This window comes from Gopherus evgoodei, chromosome 4, assembly GCF_007399415.2.
Source record: "Gopherus evgoodei ecotype Sinaloan lineage chromosome 4, rGopEvg1_v1.p, whole genome shotgun sequence".
In the NCBI taxonomy this organism is placed as follows: domain Eukaryota; kingdom Metazoa; phylum Chordata; order Testudines; family Testudinidae; genus Gopherus; species Gopherus evgoodei.
The window spans coordinates 110,309,085-110,328,705 of record NC_044325.1 but is presented as its reverse complement, the minus strand read 5'-3'; the positions used below and the strand labels follow the sequence as shown (position 1 = coordinate 110,328,705).

Genomic DNA, 19,621 nt, shown 5'->3' with positions numbered 1-19,621 from the left:
TAGCTCCAGAATCAAATTACCCACAACAATCAAGGCCGGAGGAATCACTTTATACAGTTATTTCTATAACCCTTCTGAGGCACTTCTGCTGAAAGCAGAATACTCATTTCAGTGGATGAGGATGACTATCCCCACCCTATCCCCTTTGATTATTATAGGAGTAGGTGTTTGAAACCCACAAATACTTAGGCCCTAAACCAAAGTCCATTAATTTCAATGGGAATTTTTCCTTACTCCTTTAACTAGCAGCTAGGGCCTGATTTAGAGAACACAGTAGCTGCCCCTGAGATGTAGCATTAGGCCCCGGTCCTGCAAAGTAATGAACAGACCCCTATCCCTTCACAGAGCCCCACTGACTTCAAAGTGGGTCTGACCCCATGCATCACAGTGCAGGATTGAGGCTTAAGTTAGTTTATTGACTTTAAGTTTGTCCAGAACCAGATTGGTGACATGAAAAATTAATTTTAAGTTAAAAAGGGAAAAAATAAAGAAACAAAATGGAAAGAGCCACTCTAAGTTAATGCTTTTTAATTATCTTTATATCTTTAAAACAAACTATTAAAAATTAAGACAATGTGCTACAAATTTCTGTACAGCTGTATGGAAAACACTGAAATTTGTACATCAAAATATTCAGCTAAAAGCAACCCTTATTTCATGTGAACATTTCCCTTTTTAAAAGGGTACCAAATTGAAGGAAAAAAACAAAAAACCCCAGTCAGAAAACCCAGTGTTGTAACACAGGAGAGTTTTGAGGCTGGGGAAGCAGATTCCTTTAGACAAGCACCACCAACAATAAGCACTGAATGAACAGAATAAAGAGCAAGAAGACAGAATAAATAGCAATCTTTAGTCCTGAATCAAAAGAAACTGAAGACATAGAAAATCAGTTTGTAGATGAGAAACATACACTAGAATCCTATTCAAGTCATCTTGGTTAGAGGGAATCTCTAAGATAAAACATTACCTGTAAGACCCATTCCTTCCAGTGGGAGTTCCTATGTGGCCTGTCCTAGTTAGTCACAGTGGAACAACACCCAACTTCATGGATACATCACTTTAAGCATTAATCAACTTTTCTGTCCACTAAAAACTATAGGCCCGAGCCTGCATGCCTTGCTCATGGAAAATTCTTTTGGCCTCTATGGGAAATAGACTTGATTGGGAATAGTGACTGTTTTAGTCAGGCAGGATTGGCCCTGTAATCTCTTCTGTTGTGCTCTTCTCACATTTAATTCAAAAGCGGGGAAATCAGACTCTCTCCTGATTTAGCAGATTTATGGATTCCAGGTTCCCAAGACATAAGGATTTGACTGGATACAGTTTTTGTTTATTTCTCAGGAATCTCTTGACAAATATTTATTCTATTGTTTTCCTGATGGAAACAAATTGTATCTAGGGTCCCACTTTTAATCACCTGCTACTGCAACAATCTATCATAGGTGTTTAGACTGAAATAATCAGTCACAGTTATAGCTAGTTTTCTGAGGTTCTGCTGCTATATAATGCAGATGCAGAATCTACAGCACAAACACTATGAGAGACAATTCATTCACTGCTCTTCTCTGCTACATAAGATAGGCACTTTTTAAACCAAGTGCAGTATTCTTGGACTCAATGACCTTCTGGGCTGTCCCAGAAATAACGATTTCTGACCAGCCATGCACTTCCATGATACCTTAAGACTGCACTACCACAGAGAGTAGTAGTATTTAAATGAAAAACAACACACACACCCCCAAACAATATAGAGGGGCTGGCCCTTCTCTCTAGTGAAGCCTTAGGGATTTTTTTGGTTTGATCTGTGCTGCCAAGCTAAGTGAAGAATTTGTTGCATTTGCATTTTGTTGAGATATAATGGCACCTTAGAAAGGATGCAGGGTAAAAAAAATTATGATTGCAATTTCCATTTGAGAAGGAGTCTGGTGAGATGGTTTGATTGATTTTAGATAAGAAGAAGAAAAAATAAAATAAACACAATAAATGGCTATTATGAGTCCTGCTCAAACCATGTTGTGGGTCTCCCTCCAGTTTTGCTTAAATGACACACTTCCATTACCGAATAAGAATTACTGTTGCCAGTACTTAAGTTCACAGATGTGGGACTATAGAAGCCAGGATGCCTGGGATTTTTCATTCAACAGTGGATTCTACAGGGCAGCCAGCTACCCATTGTAGTGCCACAATCATTTCCAAAATTTGCAGCAGTTTGTCACCTTTGTCATACAAACTGGCTTTCAAATGCTGCAGAATCCCAGATACGCTGGCTATTAAACCTTCATAAGACATTAACAGCTATTTTATAGATGTTCCTGAACTTCATACTTTGCAATGCAACCAGTGCACTGATCCAAAGAAGAAAAAAAAACACCCAGTACCCCTTAAAAATAACAAATAAGTCCTTCATTGGTAATGCCTTCATACGTTTAACATTAATGTACCAGCAAAATAAATCCAAATTAGTCCTTGACATGTAATATTAATATCTAGGCTTTTTTTTTTTAAAGAATCAGTTAAAATAGCAGCAGCAGCATATTGGAAACAATTATAAAACAGTTAAATTATATTTTTGAGATGCACCAAGATAAAACACACATCTCAGTTTTGACAGGCTAAAACAACAGATTCTAGTAATTGATATATACAGTAGATATTTGTGCATTTACTTTTGCTAAATAGAATAAAACCAGTGAACCTGTTTGGGAGCACTTTGACATGTGAATTCTCAGTCTGAAATTTTCACAGATTTATATATTTAAAGAAAAAAAATAATTAAAAAAAAGAGACAACCTGAGTAAAGCTCTCTTTAAGTAGAGCAATCATTATTCAACAAATCACATATTGCACCTTTAAATAAATCCTTATAAACTCTATAAAACAGAAATATCAGCCAGAAATGGGAGGAGTTGCTTCCCCTGTCCCAACTCTCTCTCTCTCTCTCTCTCTCTCACACACACAGACACACACACACATATTAAAGCTCAGAATGACACACAATCCTTACCTTCCTCTTCCTCTAGATTGAGGCACTGTGATATAAGGCCTCTGAAGGTTGTGGTGGAATACAAAAAGGGGAAAATCACTACCAAAATCTAGGAGCATCTCGCCAGCAATGTTACTACAGTTAAAATCTATATTCTAATTAAAAGTCTCAGTACAAAAATATAGGGCTCTGATTATTTTTGTCTACAGAGTAATAACCAGAAAAGGCACAATTTCCAAATATCAACACCCATTTGTAGGAGGTGTTTGTACTCCTTCTTATAAATCAAACGGAACACTAAGGACAAATCACAATGAAGCATATATCCATCAACTAAGTAACCAGGTACAGCAGATAGAATATGTTCCTGACTTTTATAAAATATAGTCCACAGCCCACAAGCCAGGTATCTGTATATGAAATCGTACAAAACTATAATTAAAAAAGAGCCTTTGTAATTTGTTATTTTTAATATTTATCATCTACTTCACCGTCTGTACTGCAAATGTTGTTTTGCCTACGAGTATTATGAAGTTCCCAAGATAAAGCAATTTCCTCTGTTAACTTGCAGCTTCTTTTTATACTAATCCACAACTCCAAATGACATTTTTACATGGGCATCTTCAAATTAGATATACAAGACTGAAAAAATAATAAAAGATACTGTACACACATGTACAATAACAGTGCATTTCGTTTTCCTGTGTGAAGGACAGTAATGGCCTCCTAGTGACATTTCTTCCCTCTCTGGTCATGCATGGTAGCCATTTGCCTTCTCAAAACCTGGTGTTGGTCCAAAATTTTCATAGATTGCCATTGCTGTTGTGTTTTGGTAGATAAGGTCTGATTTTTTGTTTCTTTGGGATTTAATAATGTCCAAAACACACTGGTTTAGGAAGACATACTGGTCCTAATGAAAAAAAGAAAAAATAATGAAGGGCATTATAGGTTGTAGCAAATACATTATTGTGAGGGTAATTATGTTCATGGATATACAATGTGCTTTTCAGACACTGGCCAGATGCACTGTGGCACCGAATATTCCTGCAGATCATGTACAAGTAACAGAAAACAGTTGCCCCAAAAATCCACAGCTCGTTGTGGTGAAGGTAACATTTCTGATATGGCTAGAAGCAGAAATATACTCTGAAAGGATTTTACTTCCCCTAAATGTGGGCCTCAGTTCTGCAACTGACTCTACATGGAAGGATCCAGGGCACCTTAGTGACTTCAACATAGTCCACACATTTGGAATCAGTAGGACCATCAGGGCCTTAATGTATGCCTCACAATCCAGGAAAGAGAGGCTCATATCCTTTGAAGGATATTAGAACGAAGGACAGCAGATACAGATATCTTTTGAGAAGCAAAGCCGAGGGGAATTTTTTCCTGCATGGATTTTGGCTATGCCAAGTTCTTATGTTCTCTCACAAAGCCCATGGTGAGGGTTAAACAAACTAAAGGTAATGGCAGAAGCAAATGCATATACAAACCTATTTCAGAAGTCAGATTTCCATCTGAAAAGGTCATATCTACTATTTTTGCAAGTAATACCGAAGAATTGCTATGGTTATTTGGGGCATTTGACAAGACTTTGTGTGTCAGTCAATTAATCATTCTACTGATGATCAATGCCCCCAGGCTTGGGAGAGGTGGGGTCTTTTATGCTTGTTACAGCAGCAGCAAAGCAGAAACTGAACATAAAGAGGCAGGAGAGTGCAGAGAAAGAAAGGGAAGAGGACAGAAGTGGTAGACCCAAGACCCTTCTAAATATCAATTACAGACTAACAACCTCCCACCCCGCCCATTAAATTGAAGACATACTATATAATTTTAAGTAATCTGATAGAGCACCCTTTAGTCAGTTTAAAAAAAAATCAAGTTGACAGTGTCCTTTTAACTGTCTGCTCCTTTAAAAAGCAACCCCATCAAGCTTAATCTATTCAAAGTAAAAAAAAGTTGTTCCTGTCATGCAGTTGGGAGCAAGGAGCTGAGAGAGGCACATGTACCAGCAGAGGGAAGTGTTTTATTGGAGGCAACTCAAAGTGACCATTTTCCAGGTGGAGTGAGGCCCTCTAGATTAACTTCTTAAGTGCCTGCCAGTACAGTTTCAGGTACCATAGCTGTCCCAGAGTCGCCCTGCCAATTTTTCTGGTTTCTTACATTCCTGTTTTTCTGGTTATTTTACATGTTTTACTACTCTTTGTTGATATATGAAAGACCTACACAAACCACATGGAATATTCAGCCTGGAGAAACAGTGAAACTGAGGCCACGGCTACACTGGCACTTTACAGCGCTGCAACTTTCGTGCTCAGGGGTGTGAAAAAACACCCCCCTGAGCGCTGCAAGATACAGCGCTGTAAAGCCTCAGTGTAATCAGTGCTGCAGCGCTGGGAGCGCGGCTCCCAGCTCTGCAAGCTACACCCGTAAGGGATGTGGTTTACGTGCAGCGCTGGGAGAGCTCTCTCCCAGCGCTGGAGCTCCGACTACACTCACACTTCAAAGCGTAGCCATACCCTGACTATACAGACGGTGCTGCCAAACCCACAAAATAAACAAACTGATAAATAGATGCTGCCACACACTTGTAATTTTGAGAGAGGCTCTCGATCCCAAGTGCTGTGGCAGTGACTACATGGCAGCCCAAATACCTCCCCCTTGCCCAAAGAGCAGAGTCTGTGATTTCACCATCTTTCACTTCAGACTTGTGCAAGAGAAGGAGGAGTATGTGCCGAGTTCCCTGTCCCTGCAGAGATGGAGCTAGATCTCTCTGGTTGACGGTTAACTGTGGAGAACTTTAAAGAAGTAACACAGGCTCAACAGCAGTGCTTCAAGATGGTGCTGCCAGCTGGAATAATTTCCCCCTCAGCCTCTCCCAGCTCACTGTAGGGAATCACTTTACTCCCAACTCCCCATCCCCTTTGTGGCAGCTCCAAGAGGATTACTATGGTCCATGGCTGTAACTGCTTTCACCGGGAAGAGATAGGACAGGATGTGTGGAAACCTGATGATTGCAGGGGGCTCTGTACCTCTTTAGAGTTTCCCTGGGTAATAACAGGAGAAAGCCTCTGGAGTGGAACATATTTCTGAGCTGTATATTTAAACTGCCTGTCATGAGCTATTATGCAGTTATCTTCAGGCACATTAAATGGAAGAGATTAGCCTTACCTCTGTTTGCACCATTAAAGGTCGATGCATTCGAAGATCATATACTACTCCATACACATCGCTGGTGTTCTCCATTTCTATTTGCTGGATCAGGCGGTCAATTGCAATGAAAGTACCTGTCCTGCCAACACCAGCACTGCAGTAAAATTACTATACGTTAGACGGAAGCGTGATGGCCTTTCACCTATTACACCTCTACCCCGTTATAATGCCACTTGATACAACATGAATTCGGATATAACGCAGTGCTCTTGAGAGGCGGGGCTGTGCACTCCCACGGATCAAATCAAGTTTGATATAACGTGGTTTCACATATAACGCGGTAAGGTTTTTTGGCTCCCGAGGACAGTGTTATATCGAGGTAGAGGTGTACTTTCTCTTAATTATATACAACCCCCGGCCTGATGCAAAGCCATTGAAGCTATTAGGAAGATTTCCACTGACTTCAGTGGACATTGGGATCAAGGCTCTTACAGTCTGTAGGAGTTCTTATTCCATTGTCAGTAGGGCTGTATGATTCCTTCTGGGCTTGCAAAAACCACAAAAATTATATATGAAGTGCTTTATATGGCAATTTTTGGTGCTGAATTTTCCAGTCAATGAGAGATCCCCCAAAGGACTACAGCAATAAAACCCCTTAATGAACTGTTTACGGTAGGGTAATGCATTTTGGCATTCATGCTGTTTTATTGCATTTCTCATGTGTACAGCAAAGGGCCCTTGCATATAGCTTGGCAGGATGGACAATACACATACTTAAATAGTAAAGGTGTTGAGATTTTTCTACTGCTTGAAATATTTAACTTGCTCTTAAAAGGAAGCCAGTGTGGAATTACTGTACCTGCAGTGCACCAAAGTAGGAGACTCTGGGGGATTTTGTCTAATGTTTTCCTGTACCAGATGTCTAAAGTTAATAAGAAGGTCTGTTGTCTCTGGAACACCATGGTCAGGCCAGGAAGTGAAATGGAACTGGCGTACAGAGTGGCTTTCAGTTGCATCACTCTAAAAGAACGTACATTGAAGATGCGAAATTAGGCCTCAAGAGAACATCACAAAACGATTATGGTAGGAAAATATTTCAGCTAGTTCAACATTATTACAGTTGCCTCCCGTGAACTGTGCACTACTTTATGGATACATTATTCAATTTTCTCTTTATGGCTGAGGAAACCCTTTACCCAGATAAAGGTTTGAAATTCTTCTCTTTTGCCTTTGCCTTTATACTGTGGACTCTTTAGTGTATGAGTAAGGCCTTCTCATGTCAGCATGGATTGCAGGATCACAGCATGGGCTTTGCATTACTGCCGCTAGTGATCCCATAAAGTGACTGGATCCTGTAGACAAATGTTCATGCAGAGATCCCTTAATCACAAATGAGGTCCCATACTGACAATTCATTAGCAGGCCCATCAGAGGGTTATATAATACAGCACTGAAAGATCAAATTATGGGTCCAACAGTAGGTGCACATTCAGTCCCTGACTCCCACGAGGCCTATCGCTGATACACACTACGAAACACCTTAATCAGATCTTAAGCAGCAAGGAGACTAGTGCTATCATGTCCCAAATTAAAACAAGCTGTACAAAATTTTTCATTTAGTTAAGTTTTACTTTTGTTGTGAAGTCTGCGGGAATGATTGCTTTCCCCATTCTGATTTGACTTGGATGGTGAAGTTTGTCTTCCCAGAGATGCAGTAGATATATTTCTACAACCACATTAGAGTGTTATACACCCAATTAATTACTCACGCCTTCCACTGTGAAGTCTCTTATTGTCCATTCTGGAAGGACACACTCTGAGACCAACGTTACAGTAATGTCATCATAATAGTTGGATCCTTTGTCTGGCCAATATTCCTCACATTTTGTCTAAAAAGAAAGCGACAATGTTAGCTATACTGTACTGCAGTAATACAGGAGATTTTTATGGAGCGCACAGAAAAAGCAATGCGGGGAAAAAGCAATGCAAGGACAAATTGTGTATTTTCCCCTTTTAGCCCCTAAATTACAGCCCATCCTAGACTTGGGGACATTCAATAGATGTAAATCATAATAATCATGATTAGCTTTTGGGAAATTAGTCAGAAAACAAGGTAATATAATGTACTCATAAAAGATTCTAGATGACGACAGGCTTAAAGCAATACAAAAACACAATTCTGTTCCTGATTTTCATTGCTTACTTATGCTTCAGTGTATAAAATTCTTCTGTGGCATGGACAAAATGGGTTACACTGATCACTAATGCAACTTTATTGCCCTGTCCAGACACCTTTCTCTGGGGCTGCCAGCAGCACTAATTACCTCCCTTGTGATTTTCAATGCCTGCAGAAGAACTATGGCTGCCTCCTGTACAAACATACTGGGAATTAGCAGGGTTGGAGAGAGGAGAAAGCTTGCTCCATCTTCCCATCCCAGCGCACCCTGTGCCAAAGCAGTTATAATTTGGCCACATGAATGTCATCTGTTAGACATCGATGGCCTGATTCCAAGGGTTCAGAGCACTCACAGCTCCCACTGAAGTCAACAGGAGTCATGGATGCTCAGTACCTCTGAATATCTAGTCAATAGAGGCTTATTCTGCTTGATGCACCTGTCCTCTGACTATTAGTGGGACTTGTGCATGTAAATATCCCATCCATTGATGCAACACAGATTGTAATATTTCTTATATTTATACTTGGTCCCCACCTTGCTCCAAAAAACCCAGCTCTGGTGACCTCAGCAGGGAGCATGGCAGGGTTGATAGGTCTCTGGGGACCTGACAAAGTTTCTTCACTTTTGTTTTGCAAAGTTAAAGCAAAATTCGATTTTTGTTCATTTGTATCTGCTCAAAATAAAATTTCAGAATTCTCATTCTTTGAAATGAAACCATGAAATTTCCCAATGCAGAATGATTTGATTTGATTTTTTTAAATTTCAGAATTTCCTGCAGAACAGGAATTCCAGGTTCCAGACAGCTGAGAATTCCTCACATTGTAAAAATTTCTATCCTCATGATTTGTTTTTTAAAATGAAAATAAATCAACAGCATGAATCTACCTGGGTTTAAATATACTTTTTTAAACCAACTTAAACAATAAGAGAAAGGGTAGTTAAGCACTGGAACAAATTACCTAAGGAGGTCATGGAATCTCCATCACTGGAGGTTTCTAAGAACAGGTTACGCAAACACCCATCAAGGATGGTCTAGATAACACGTAGTCCTGCCTTTAACGCAAGGGACTGGACTAGATGACCTACTGAGGGGTCCCTTCCAGGCCTCCATTCTTATGATTCTATGACCTTCTGAAAATACTGCAAAAGATGCCTTTTTGAAATGGTTTTTGCAGATGTTTGAAGACAGTCTCCTGGAATGATGAAGGAGTGGGAAGGGAGCTTTTTTGCAGAGTTCTTGTCAGACTGATTGTTTAATGCTGCTAGGATTATGTTGTTAATGAGTGGTAGGGCACTGAAGCCTGTACAGCTATCCTTCATTATCAAAATAAATAAGTACATTATATTCCTTTTGATAAAAATACAATTCTTTTTTTGTTTAGCATGTGCATGTCATTGCCATTTTAGTCAGTCTCAGCTGTGTGATACTGAGATTAGCTAGGTAGTCAGATGAACATGTTTTCCTTTCATTTTTACAAAAACTTTGGCTCCTGCTCTCACTGCAATCATTGAACGTTTTGCCACTGACTTCAATGGAAGCATATTAGGCCCAAAGGGAAAGTTAATACATTTCAACATGTATGGTGAAAGACGGACAAACGACGGACAAAAAAGTTGACACAAAAAATAGAAATTAAGCCAAGTTAAGGGTTATTGTGTAGCTTCAGCTCTCGCATTTCTGTCTGAGTGGTTAGCCGAGCAACCAGAACATTCTCAAGAAGGGGATAAAATTGCTTGACACTCTGCTGTCTAGGACACTAGTGAACCACAATCCTGTGTTCAGAGCTACATGAGTGAATCCAATTGGAGGATTGGGGGTGTATTTTCTAGCATTTTTGATGCTCTTGCATTTTTTTTTTTTTTTTTTGCAGTATTGATTAGATTTGTTGGTTCATCTAGTCAAGTATCCTGCTTCCAGCAAGGCCCATTGCTAGATGCTTCAGAGGAAGGCAAAAAAGTCCATAATGTATCTAAACCAGTGGTTCCCAAACTGGAGTTCATGAAATGTTGCAGGGGGTTCTTGGGGAAAAATTCCCTAATGGCAGACAAAGCTGTTCCTAGGGACCCCGGGCAGCATGGGGCCAGCAGCCCGGAGCCCCTGGACTTCCAAGAACTAAGCAGATCAAAGCAAGCATAGCTATCACACTGAGGAAATGTAAACTTCAATACTCCTTATAAGAAATGGAAAGGGAGGTGGATATTTTTTGCTGTTTTTAAAATGAAACAGACAGCTAGTGTTGTTTTTTAAATTATTTTGAAGAACGGGTTTAAGCTTTGTTGTAACATGCGTTGTTTGCCTGGACTGCTCAAGATCTGAATGCTTATATAGGAGGAAGTCTTTGAGTTGGCTGCTTAAATACCTTCATGCTGTTTCACATCGGATACTCCTTGATGAAACCTAGAAGCCTTGTCTTATAACAGGCTATTCAAAGTGATACAAGCTACGAAAGTGAGATCTTGGAAGTGTGTGCCCGTTTTCATAATGTAATAAAAATACTGTAATGATAAATAATAATAAATAGTGTGTAATAAGTATGTCATAAAAACAAATTTCATATTTCCAAGATCACTGCTTTTACAGTGTATACTCAGGTAAAGGAGAAAATCCCTGGAAATATTCATTTTTAGGAGGGGGTTCACGAGACTTGACATTTTAGTGAAAGGGGTTCACAGGTTGTTACAGTTTGGGAACCATTGATCTAAACCAATTGTGCAATGCTGAACTTCCACCCCCCTGCGCCTGCAAAAGATTCCTGCTAGACCCCAAACAGTAATGAGAACATGAACGTAGATGAAATAAACGTCACGCATATTCTCTAATCTTTAAAGACTTTGGAGTCCCAGGATAAACAGGTGCTATATAAACATAACTGTGTTATTTTTTACTACTTAGAATTAGTGGTTTGCATCTCAAAGGAAAATGCAGTTTTAACAAAAACGTACCCTGCCTTGTTCAACACATTTTGTCAACATAACAACAGCATAGATATTTTTTTCCCAAATCATGCGCCAGAAGTCTTGCACAGTGTTGTGTAAGGGGCCTTGTGCAGCAATAAATTCTTTTTTGGAGTTGTATCCCTAAAATAAAAATAAAACCACATAATGATTTTAAATGATCAGATAAGAACAACATTTTAAAAGCTTCATATAACTTGATAAGTCTGTCACAAAACAGACCCAATTTTTAATGTTAATGATTTTAGTATACTTACAGGCATATAATTTGCATTAATATAATCATCAGTTGGATGGTTTTGGATCGAAAGTTTAACACGGGAAATGTCATCTGCAAACAAAAACGTGATTGTTAGGATTTTAAACTTTTTGCAAAATACTACATGTGTTTAAAACAGGAGCCCTGAATAAAGGCTTCAAAATCAATACGCATTTTTAAAATTAGAATATATGTTACTATAGGAATCAGAAATAGGAAGGTTTTATAATTTAGCATAGATTTAGTGAATGGATGTCTATAAAAGATAAGTGTTCAGCAAAATTAAAATTAAATTTCAGAATATTGATCAAACTGATTATTTTTTATAAGGACTCTACAGTATGTGTGCATGTGCATAAGACAGGCAGTTTTCAAATGCCATATAGTTTAAAGCACAGAAGAATGGGTATATAAGGGGTGATAAAATATAAACTATTTCATTAGGAGACAGTAGTATACATATATAACAATTTAGAATAAAATACATAGATTGCATTGTAAGATTTCAACAAGTGTGAAATAAATAGAATAAATCTAGGGCTTATAGGGCACAGTGCTCAAATGACAATAATACAGAACATGAAATTAAGTGTCCTTTAATTTACACCCACAAGTATATAAATGCATTCCTCCAGGGACGTCCCTACAAATTATGGTGCCCTACGTAGCCCAAGCACCTGCTCCCCCCACCCCCCCATGAAGTGTCTGGGCAGCGCTCAAGGCCTGTGAGGCTGGGGTGGCAGGACCTGGGGGAGCCGCTTTGGGGGGGCCTGGTGCCATCAGCAGGAAGTGAAACGACCCAGCCTCAGCCTGCTCCACTCCCTCTGCCCCAGCCATGTCGCTCAGATGGGGGGTTGGGGAAAGGATCGCCCCCTGCACTCACTGGTAGTGGGAAGTGGAGCAACCCGGTCCCAGTCTGCCCCACTTCCCCCAACCTGGCCCAGGGCCGCCCGGGGTGGGGGGCAAGTGGGGCAATTTGCCGCAGGCCCCAGGCTCCGCAGGGGCCCCCACGAGAACGGCCGAGGGTCCCTCCCTGGCCCCGGCCCCCGGCCTGACCCCGCCTCCACCCCTCTCCCGGAGCCTCAGAGCATCCAGGAGCGTCCCTGAACAGTGGTGCAGCGTGGATCCGGCAGGGCCCCTGAGCTCCACCCCGCTCACAGCCACGTGGTAAGGGGGCGGGGCTGTGAGCTCCAAGCCGAGTGGAGGGAACTCAGGCCCCTCTGGAGCTCGCAGCCCTGCCTCCTTACCACGCGGCTCTGAGTGAGGAGGAGCTCAGGGGCCCCGCTGGAACCACACTGCAGCTATCCAGGGATGCTCTTAGATGCACTGAGGCTCCGGGTGAGGGGGGAGCCGGGGGTAAGGGGCAGGGAGTCCCAGAGACAGTCAGGGGGCAGAGGTTGGGGGGAGCTGTCAGGGGACAGGGAATGGGGGGGTTGGATTTTGGGCATTCCGGGGGTCTGTCAGTACTCAGCAGGGGCGGGGGGGGTGGATAGGGGTCAGGGCAGTCAGGGGACAGGCGGGGTCCCAGGGCAGTGGTTGGGGGGGTCTCTGGGGGACGGTGAGGGGACAAAGAGCAGAATGGGGGATTTTGAGGGGGCAGGCAGTCGGGGGGCAGGAAGTGGTGGGGGTTAGATAGGGGGCAGGGCCAGGCTGTTTGGGAGGCACAGCCTTCCCAACCCTAAAGTTCATTCAGCAGTTTGAGGCTTGCAGAAGAGCCAAGCTGTTAGCTTTTCCATTAGATAAATGCATGGAGGTTAAGTCCATTAATGACTATTAGCCAGGATGGGTAAGGAATGGTGTCCCTAGCCTTTGTTTGTCAGAGGATGGAGATGGATGGCAGGAGAGAGATCACTTGGTCACCACCTGTTAAGTTCACTCCCTCTGGGGCACTTGGCATTGGCCATTGTTGGTAGACAGGATACTGGGCTTGATGGACCTTTGGTTTGATCCAGTGTGGCTGTTCTTATGTTCTAAGCTAAATGAACTCAAAGTTATGGAGACAGATATGATCAAGGAAGCCAGCAGAGTATCAGAAACCTGGAAGAATCTCTGACTGGATGGGCTCAGGTGTTTGGTCACAAGCTGAGGTGGTTCAAAAGTTTTGGATTTTTTTTAAGCAGAATTTTTTTTATTGTTTCTTTAAACAATCAAACACGGCAAGCAGCAAATATTTGGCCACACAATTCTGAAACCCCAAACCATATTCAGGTTTTGGCAGATTAATTCCAGCTTTTCAATTAAAAAACCACAACAGATTTTGCAGGAAAGCAGACATTGTCCGTGATTTTTTCTACTTTTTAAAATCCCCTAGTTTTCGATCCAAAAAAATTTTGACGGAAAATATTTGTCCAACCCTTTTAATGAGCTTTAGTGCCTTTTAGCACTAGCCGATGCTGAGAACCAGTGATACCTTGTAAAGAAGTTCTCAAAACTGGGTTTGTGCCAAGATGCGAAAGGTTTATTTTTCCTAGGGCCGCCCATGCGGGGTGTGGGGGAGAGCAAGTGGGGCAATTTGCCCCGGACCCTTCAGGTGCCCCACGAGAATATAGTATTGTATAGTATTGCAACTTTTTTTTTAATGGAAGGGGCCCCTGAAATTGCTTTGCCCCAGGCCCTCTGAATCCTCTGGGCGGCCCTACCCTGGCCCCAGCTGTGTCGCTTGGGTGGTGGTGGGAGGTTGAGGAAAGGACCACCCCTCCGCACTCACCAGCAGTGGAAAGCGGAGAGACACAGCTGGGAGCTGCTGGAGTGGAGCGGGCTGGGGCTGGGTTGCTTCGCTACCTGATACTCCTGGTGAGTGTGTGGTCGGCCAGACCCCTTCTACTGGTGCAGGCCCCCTGCTAATCCTCTGGACTGTGTCCATCACTGGGGGAAGAGGTGGATGGGGGCAGGGCGGGGGCAGAGCTGGGGGGAAGACTAAGAGGTAGGGTGGAGGGAGTTGTTCCGGACCCCTCATCCTCATAGGAACGGCCTTGCCCCCTTGCAGAGGGCACAGTCTGCAGGGGGGGCCGGGCAGGGGATAGGACTGGCCACCATAGCTGGTGCTGCCCCAAATTTCATGGTGCCCTACGGAGCTGGGTATTCTGCATATGCCAGATGGCCCTGCTTTCTCTCATGCTACTCCTCGTTCTCAGGAGGAGCTCCTCGTAAATATCCACAGAGCAACCTCATTATCCTCCTTCAAATCCTCCTTTGCTGTGAGGCCAACAACCAACTTGACAGCAGTTAGGCTGCTGGTGTGCAGAGACTACTGCCTGTCATGCTGACCACCACTGCCTCATTGTTTCCTTACGCATCCCTGCCTGTCTATAATCATCTATTGTCTCGAGTCTTACACTTAGGGTTGTCAGCTTGTTAGGTAGAGCTTCATTATAGATGAACCACCAAAATGGACACACGAGATGTGTGTTGGTGGAAAGCTGTTTACGTTTTGTTAATATTGTGGCTTATGGAAAACTGAACATTGTTTATCACAGGTTTATTTATTTGAAACTCACATCAGTATCCATCCTGGAAGCATAGAGCATCTTCTATCATTTAAAACCTTCAGTTACAAAACTAACCCAATCTGAAGCTTTCAACCACACATACAACATGCAAAAACAAAAGAAGTGACTTACATGGCAAGACATTATTGTACCTATTTTTCCTTCTGTTCTCAGTAAGTTCAGCTGCAAATTTAGGCTGATTAATGCCCACCCGACCTGAGTCCTACAGCAAAATAAACAATTTTTTTAGTGATGACACTGGTCTAAAGACAGGGCAGAGCCAATCACTGAGATATGCCAGCAGTGTTAACACACATGGCGTCCCTACAGTAGTGGAAGAATTAGGCCTTGGAGAAGTGGTAATAAAATGAACGCTTCTTTTTAAAAGAGAGAGCAGCAAACCTCACAGGGAGGAGAGGATGATTAATAAACATGTGCGTCCCACAAATTGATTTTTGCACTTGCTCTAAAATATGGGTGACTAACAGTGACTGCATGTTCACTCAGGCCTGAGTCAGCAGAGCACTTAAGTATATGCTTACCATTCAGCAAGTATTTAAAGTCCCATTGGCTTTCTCACATTTCTTTGCTGAATTGGGTTCATGAATATGAACTATGGCTGTCAGGCCACATGCTAATTGTGCAGGGTGAGGAAATGTGCACAGGAAGAGGATCTGATTGAGGAACAGGGAGTGGTGTGGAGCTGGTTTGGAGTCGACACAAGAAGGACGAAAGAGGGATGATAATGAAAAGGGCATCGAGGAAAGAGAGGTAGGGTGGAGTATACGGCACTAGAGGAGTTGGAGGAGGATACATAACCTGAAAGGAAGGCAGAGCAGAGCTATGTAGTGCCCTATAAGTTAAAATAAGGAGTTTAAGCTTGATATGCAAAGAGACAGGAAGCCAGTGAATGGGTTCAGGGAGGAGGGAAAAGTATTCTGTATGCTAGCAAACAATCGAGCTATTCAATACCTTTCTATAAGTGACTGCAGGGACAAATGGTTTGGGGGTCTCTCTACTTACCTTCAAGTTTACATACACTTTATAGAAAAATATTTATTGTTGTGAGGGAAACAATATTTAGCATCTGTACAGCAACTTACAGCTCTAAAGCAATTTAAGGTACCATAAACCCCAGTAAGGAAGTTAGCAATGTTAGTATTATGCCCACCCACCCTTTTTGCAAATGGGAAGACAGAGGCACAGAGCTGGTAAGTGGCTTTCCCCAGGCTACGTGCTATCTTAACTTAAGTATTGCTACATATACGCCCCCAGATAGGTTTAGTGCCACAGAATCTGAAATGTCTCTCTTGTATTTTAAATAGAAGGCAGATAAGGGTTGTTGCAGATGGGAATTTGTTGTCAGGGATACGATTCTGTCACAGTGGTCACCACCATCACAGAACTGTGAATTTTGCCATTTACATGGACCTTGCAGCTGTGCATTAACTGTTTGTTACTTCACTTTGATCAGCTGCCTCCTTCCCTATCCATATTATCACTTACAACCTGCCTTTTGACCCTGCTCTGCCTTCCTGCCCCTCCCCCTGCCCCCCCAGCCTTCTGCACTCACCCAAACACTTCTACTCCTGCCTCCCTTGCGTCTAAACACCCCCTCTGCCTTCTCTAGCCCTGCCCTTACTCCCATCTGTCCCCAGCTTCCACTCTCATTCCCCCTCACCACACCCTACAAACCCTCTCTCCAGTGCAATGCACCCAGAAGGGTTGGGTCTTTGCCACCCTCACATCCCCTGTGGCGATAGCTCCTGTTCTCTGCCATCTTTCCCCCTTGTAGGTACCCCAGTCCTCAACCCCCCCCAATCCTCTCTGCCCCCAACATCATCTCTATTCTGTCCTGCTTCAATCCCTGACTCCCTTTCTTGTCTCTCTCCCTAGCCTATAGCTGGGACCTGATGCCCAACCTTGACACTTCACTGGCAGATCCCATGCTCCGACGCCTTGCTCTGGAGAAGCCCCTTCATCTCAGCAGGAAGAACGGCACAGCCTGGTGCCCTGGCCAGCTACTTGGCAGCAATAAGCTCAAGCCTGCTGCAGTTTGTCCTGCCCACCCCTCCTCCAGCAATGGGCTGAGGAGAGAGACAGGAAAGGGAGTTGGGGAGCGGGTGAGTCAGGGAGAAAGGGGGCTGGTAGGATTGAGGACTGGGGAACCTACAAAGGATAAAGAGGAGAGAGAAGGGAAGAACAGGGGATCCAGGGGATGAGAGGGGCAAAGACCCAGCTGTGCCCCTTGTAGGAGCTCTGCACTGGGGAGAACAGTCTACGAGGTGGGAAGAGTCAGAGTAGAAAGGGGGACAGAGACAGCAGGCAGGGTCAGGGTCCCCCATAATATAAGCAGTGATTAACAAAGAGGACTAGATCAAAGTAAACTAAAAATGTGAATGCACAGCAGCAGAGTGCACAAGGCTGCAGTGCCCAGAGCATGAAATTATCTTTTTTACCATGACTGTGCCATGAATTATGAACAATTTTACTGTGACAAAATCATATTTTTGTATACGCCCAGTCTCTGACACTGGTCACCTCTCTCTCTCTTCTCTAAACAATGCCTAGCTACTTCCCAAAGAGAAGCTATTTTTTCCCCTCTGTAAAAATACATAACTGAACTCCATAACAACTGGTAATACATACTTCGTACTCTTCAGCAAATCCACAGTTCGAGTCAGCTTGCTGTTTCTTAAAGTAGGACTCAAAGTTTTCAACTTTAATTGACTTGGATCTAAAACGAACAAAGCCATTTATTAGTATTTGCTATTAGCTAAATAAACAGTAAATTCAGTTAACGGCAGTCATTCATGTTTATGAAATGTGATTTACTTACTTCTTGGGTCTTGAGGAAAGGAAAAAAAGAAAAAAATTATTAGACACAGCACAGTTATACTTTTACTATATTACTCTAACAAGCTTTATTATACACCTCAAACACTCCAGGACAACTAGACATATAGCTCCAATGCTCTACTGTGGCCAAGGAGTTTCAATGCAATTTAGGAAAGAGGATGTAAAAAGGTGGCATTAAGTCACCTTTGTGAGTCCCTGATCCTGGGTTGGTCGTGTATTAGGTCAATCTCCTGGTATAACTTTGACTGACTGCCAATGACTTCAAAGGCTGCTAGGAATCACTGGGATGCCCTTGGCTTGCATGGTGTCCAAGCCATTTTATGCCAGTTTTGCACTACCTGAGGTTCCCCCTGTACTGGGGTGACCCTCCTATATCCCCCAGTCCTGGTTTTAAGGCTATTTTGCACTGGTGGTTCAGCACAAAGTAGCCCTGTCACAGGGGAGCATCGAGGCTACAGTGGACAATCTTGCTTAGACACAGAGTGCAGACAGGTCCTCTACACACTGCACTTTGTAATCTGGATTATATTGTCAATTCATAAGAATACAAGGCAAAGCCACCTAAGGGACTTGGTCATCTAATTCCCATTAATTTTAATGGGAAGTGGTTGCTAAAATCCATTTGGCAGCACTGAAAGTCTCTACATAATTATTTTTAGACAGCAGTAGGTTATGTTTGGTTCTCTGAATTCCACAAGGAAATAATGTGCTCAAAGTTCTAATACCAGGAACTCCACCTCAGAAAAGTGTATAGTACGCCATTATCAGAGTTCTGAACAAGTCTTGCCAATATTTACGTAAATTCAGAAAATAGTGGCTGAAAGCGTATTTAACTCACCTAATTGGAGAAAAGGGCAGCTCACTATTTTTTCCATCTTTCCTGTTGGGAAGGGGTGGGAAGAGATTAGAAGAAAATATTCAGAACACAAATGAGATTCCTGGCGAAGCTCTTTCTGTGCCTGGTTTATGATGGTTTTTCATATACCATCTGATCTTGTGCAAGAAGCCCTCACTGCAGTTGCTTTTATGCCCTACACTTACAGTGAGCAGTAAAATCATTAATAAGAAATTCATTGATCATGAATGAACAATAGACAAGTGTTAGTCTGTTCTAATGGAGTTGAGCGACAGGGAACAGACCCAAGCCTTGTCTACACGGCAATCTTAGACACTGGTGTAGCTGTACGATTGCAGATCCCTGGTTTACACTGGTTCAGCTTTTCCCAGTTTGGAACCAGGGTCAACCGCATTAGTAAAAATCATATTGCACCAATGTAAGCTGTGTCTACACTAAGAATATGCACCAGGGCTAAAATCTCATTATAAAAAAGGCCTTAGAAATAGGACTCTAAATGCAGCATAATGATTTAAGAAGTCAGATGTTTATTCAATGCATTTACACCCTTGCTGTTTGAATAAAAAGGATCTTCACAGCTTCAAAGAAAGCTGCTCTCCTGGATCTTCTACTTAGGAAGCCAGTTTTGGTCAAAGATGGAAGCTTCTGGGAAGGAACAGCAACCAGAACAAGAAGGCAAAAGAAAATCAAAAAAGGTTTCCATGTCTTTTAGTGGTATTTTATAATGTTTGCTCTGCATAATTTAACTGGTAACATGATAAGAAAATGAGCCTTGATGGACTCCAGATTGTCTGGAAAAAACTCAGTAATTAGTGACACACTCAACACAACTTGGCTTTCTACATTCAACACAACTCGGACTTCTAGAGGAGCACAGCGTCTATGTATTTT

The 19,621-nt window shown here is 42.4% G+C and overlaps 1 protein-coding gene across 1 annotated transcript in view; it reads right to left on the bottom strand.

Moving 5' to 3' along the window:
• Nucleotides 1–511: 511 nt before the first annotated feature.
• Nucleotides 512–19,621, bottom strand: part of PTPRJ (protein tyrosine phosphatase receptor type J) — a 156,089-nt gene continuing 136,979 nt past the window's right edge. Inside the window, exons 14-23 of the mRNA XM_030562133.1 lie at nt 18,713–18,754; nt 17,855–17,863; nt 17,665–17,752; nt 15,148–15,238; nt 11,526–11,599; nt 11,257–11,391; nt 7,906–8,025; nt 6,996–7,156; nt 6,155–6,290; nt 512–3,893 (exon numbers count right to left, since the gene is read on the bottom strand). Coding sequence (XP_030417993.1) covers nt 3,735–3,893; nt 6,155–6,290; nt 6,996–7,156; nt 7,906–8,025; nt 11,257–11,391; nt 11,526–11,599; nt 15,148–15,238; nt 17,665–17,752; nt 17,855–17,863; nt 18,713–18,754 — 1,015 coding nt within the window. The 3' untranslated portion in view covers nt 512–3,734. The remainder of the gene's footprint in view (nt 3,894–6,154; nt 6,291–6,995; nt 7,157–7,905; nt 8,026–11,256; nt 11,392–11,525; nt 11,600–15,147; nt 15,239–17,664; nt 17,753–17,854; nt 17,864–18,712; nt 18,755–19,621) is intronic.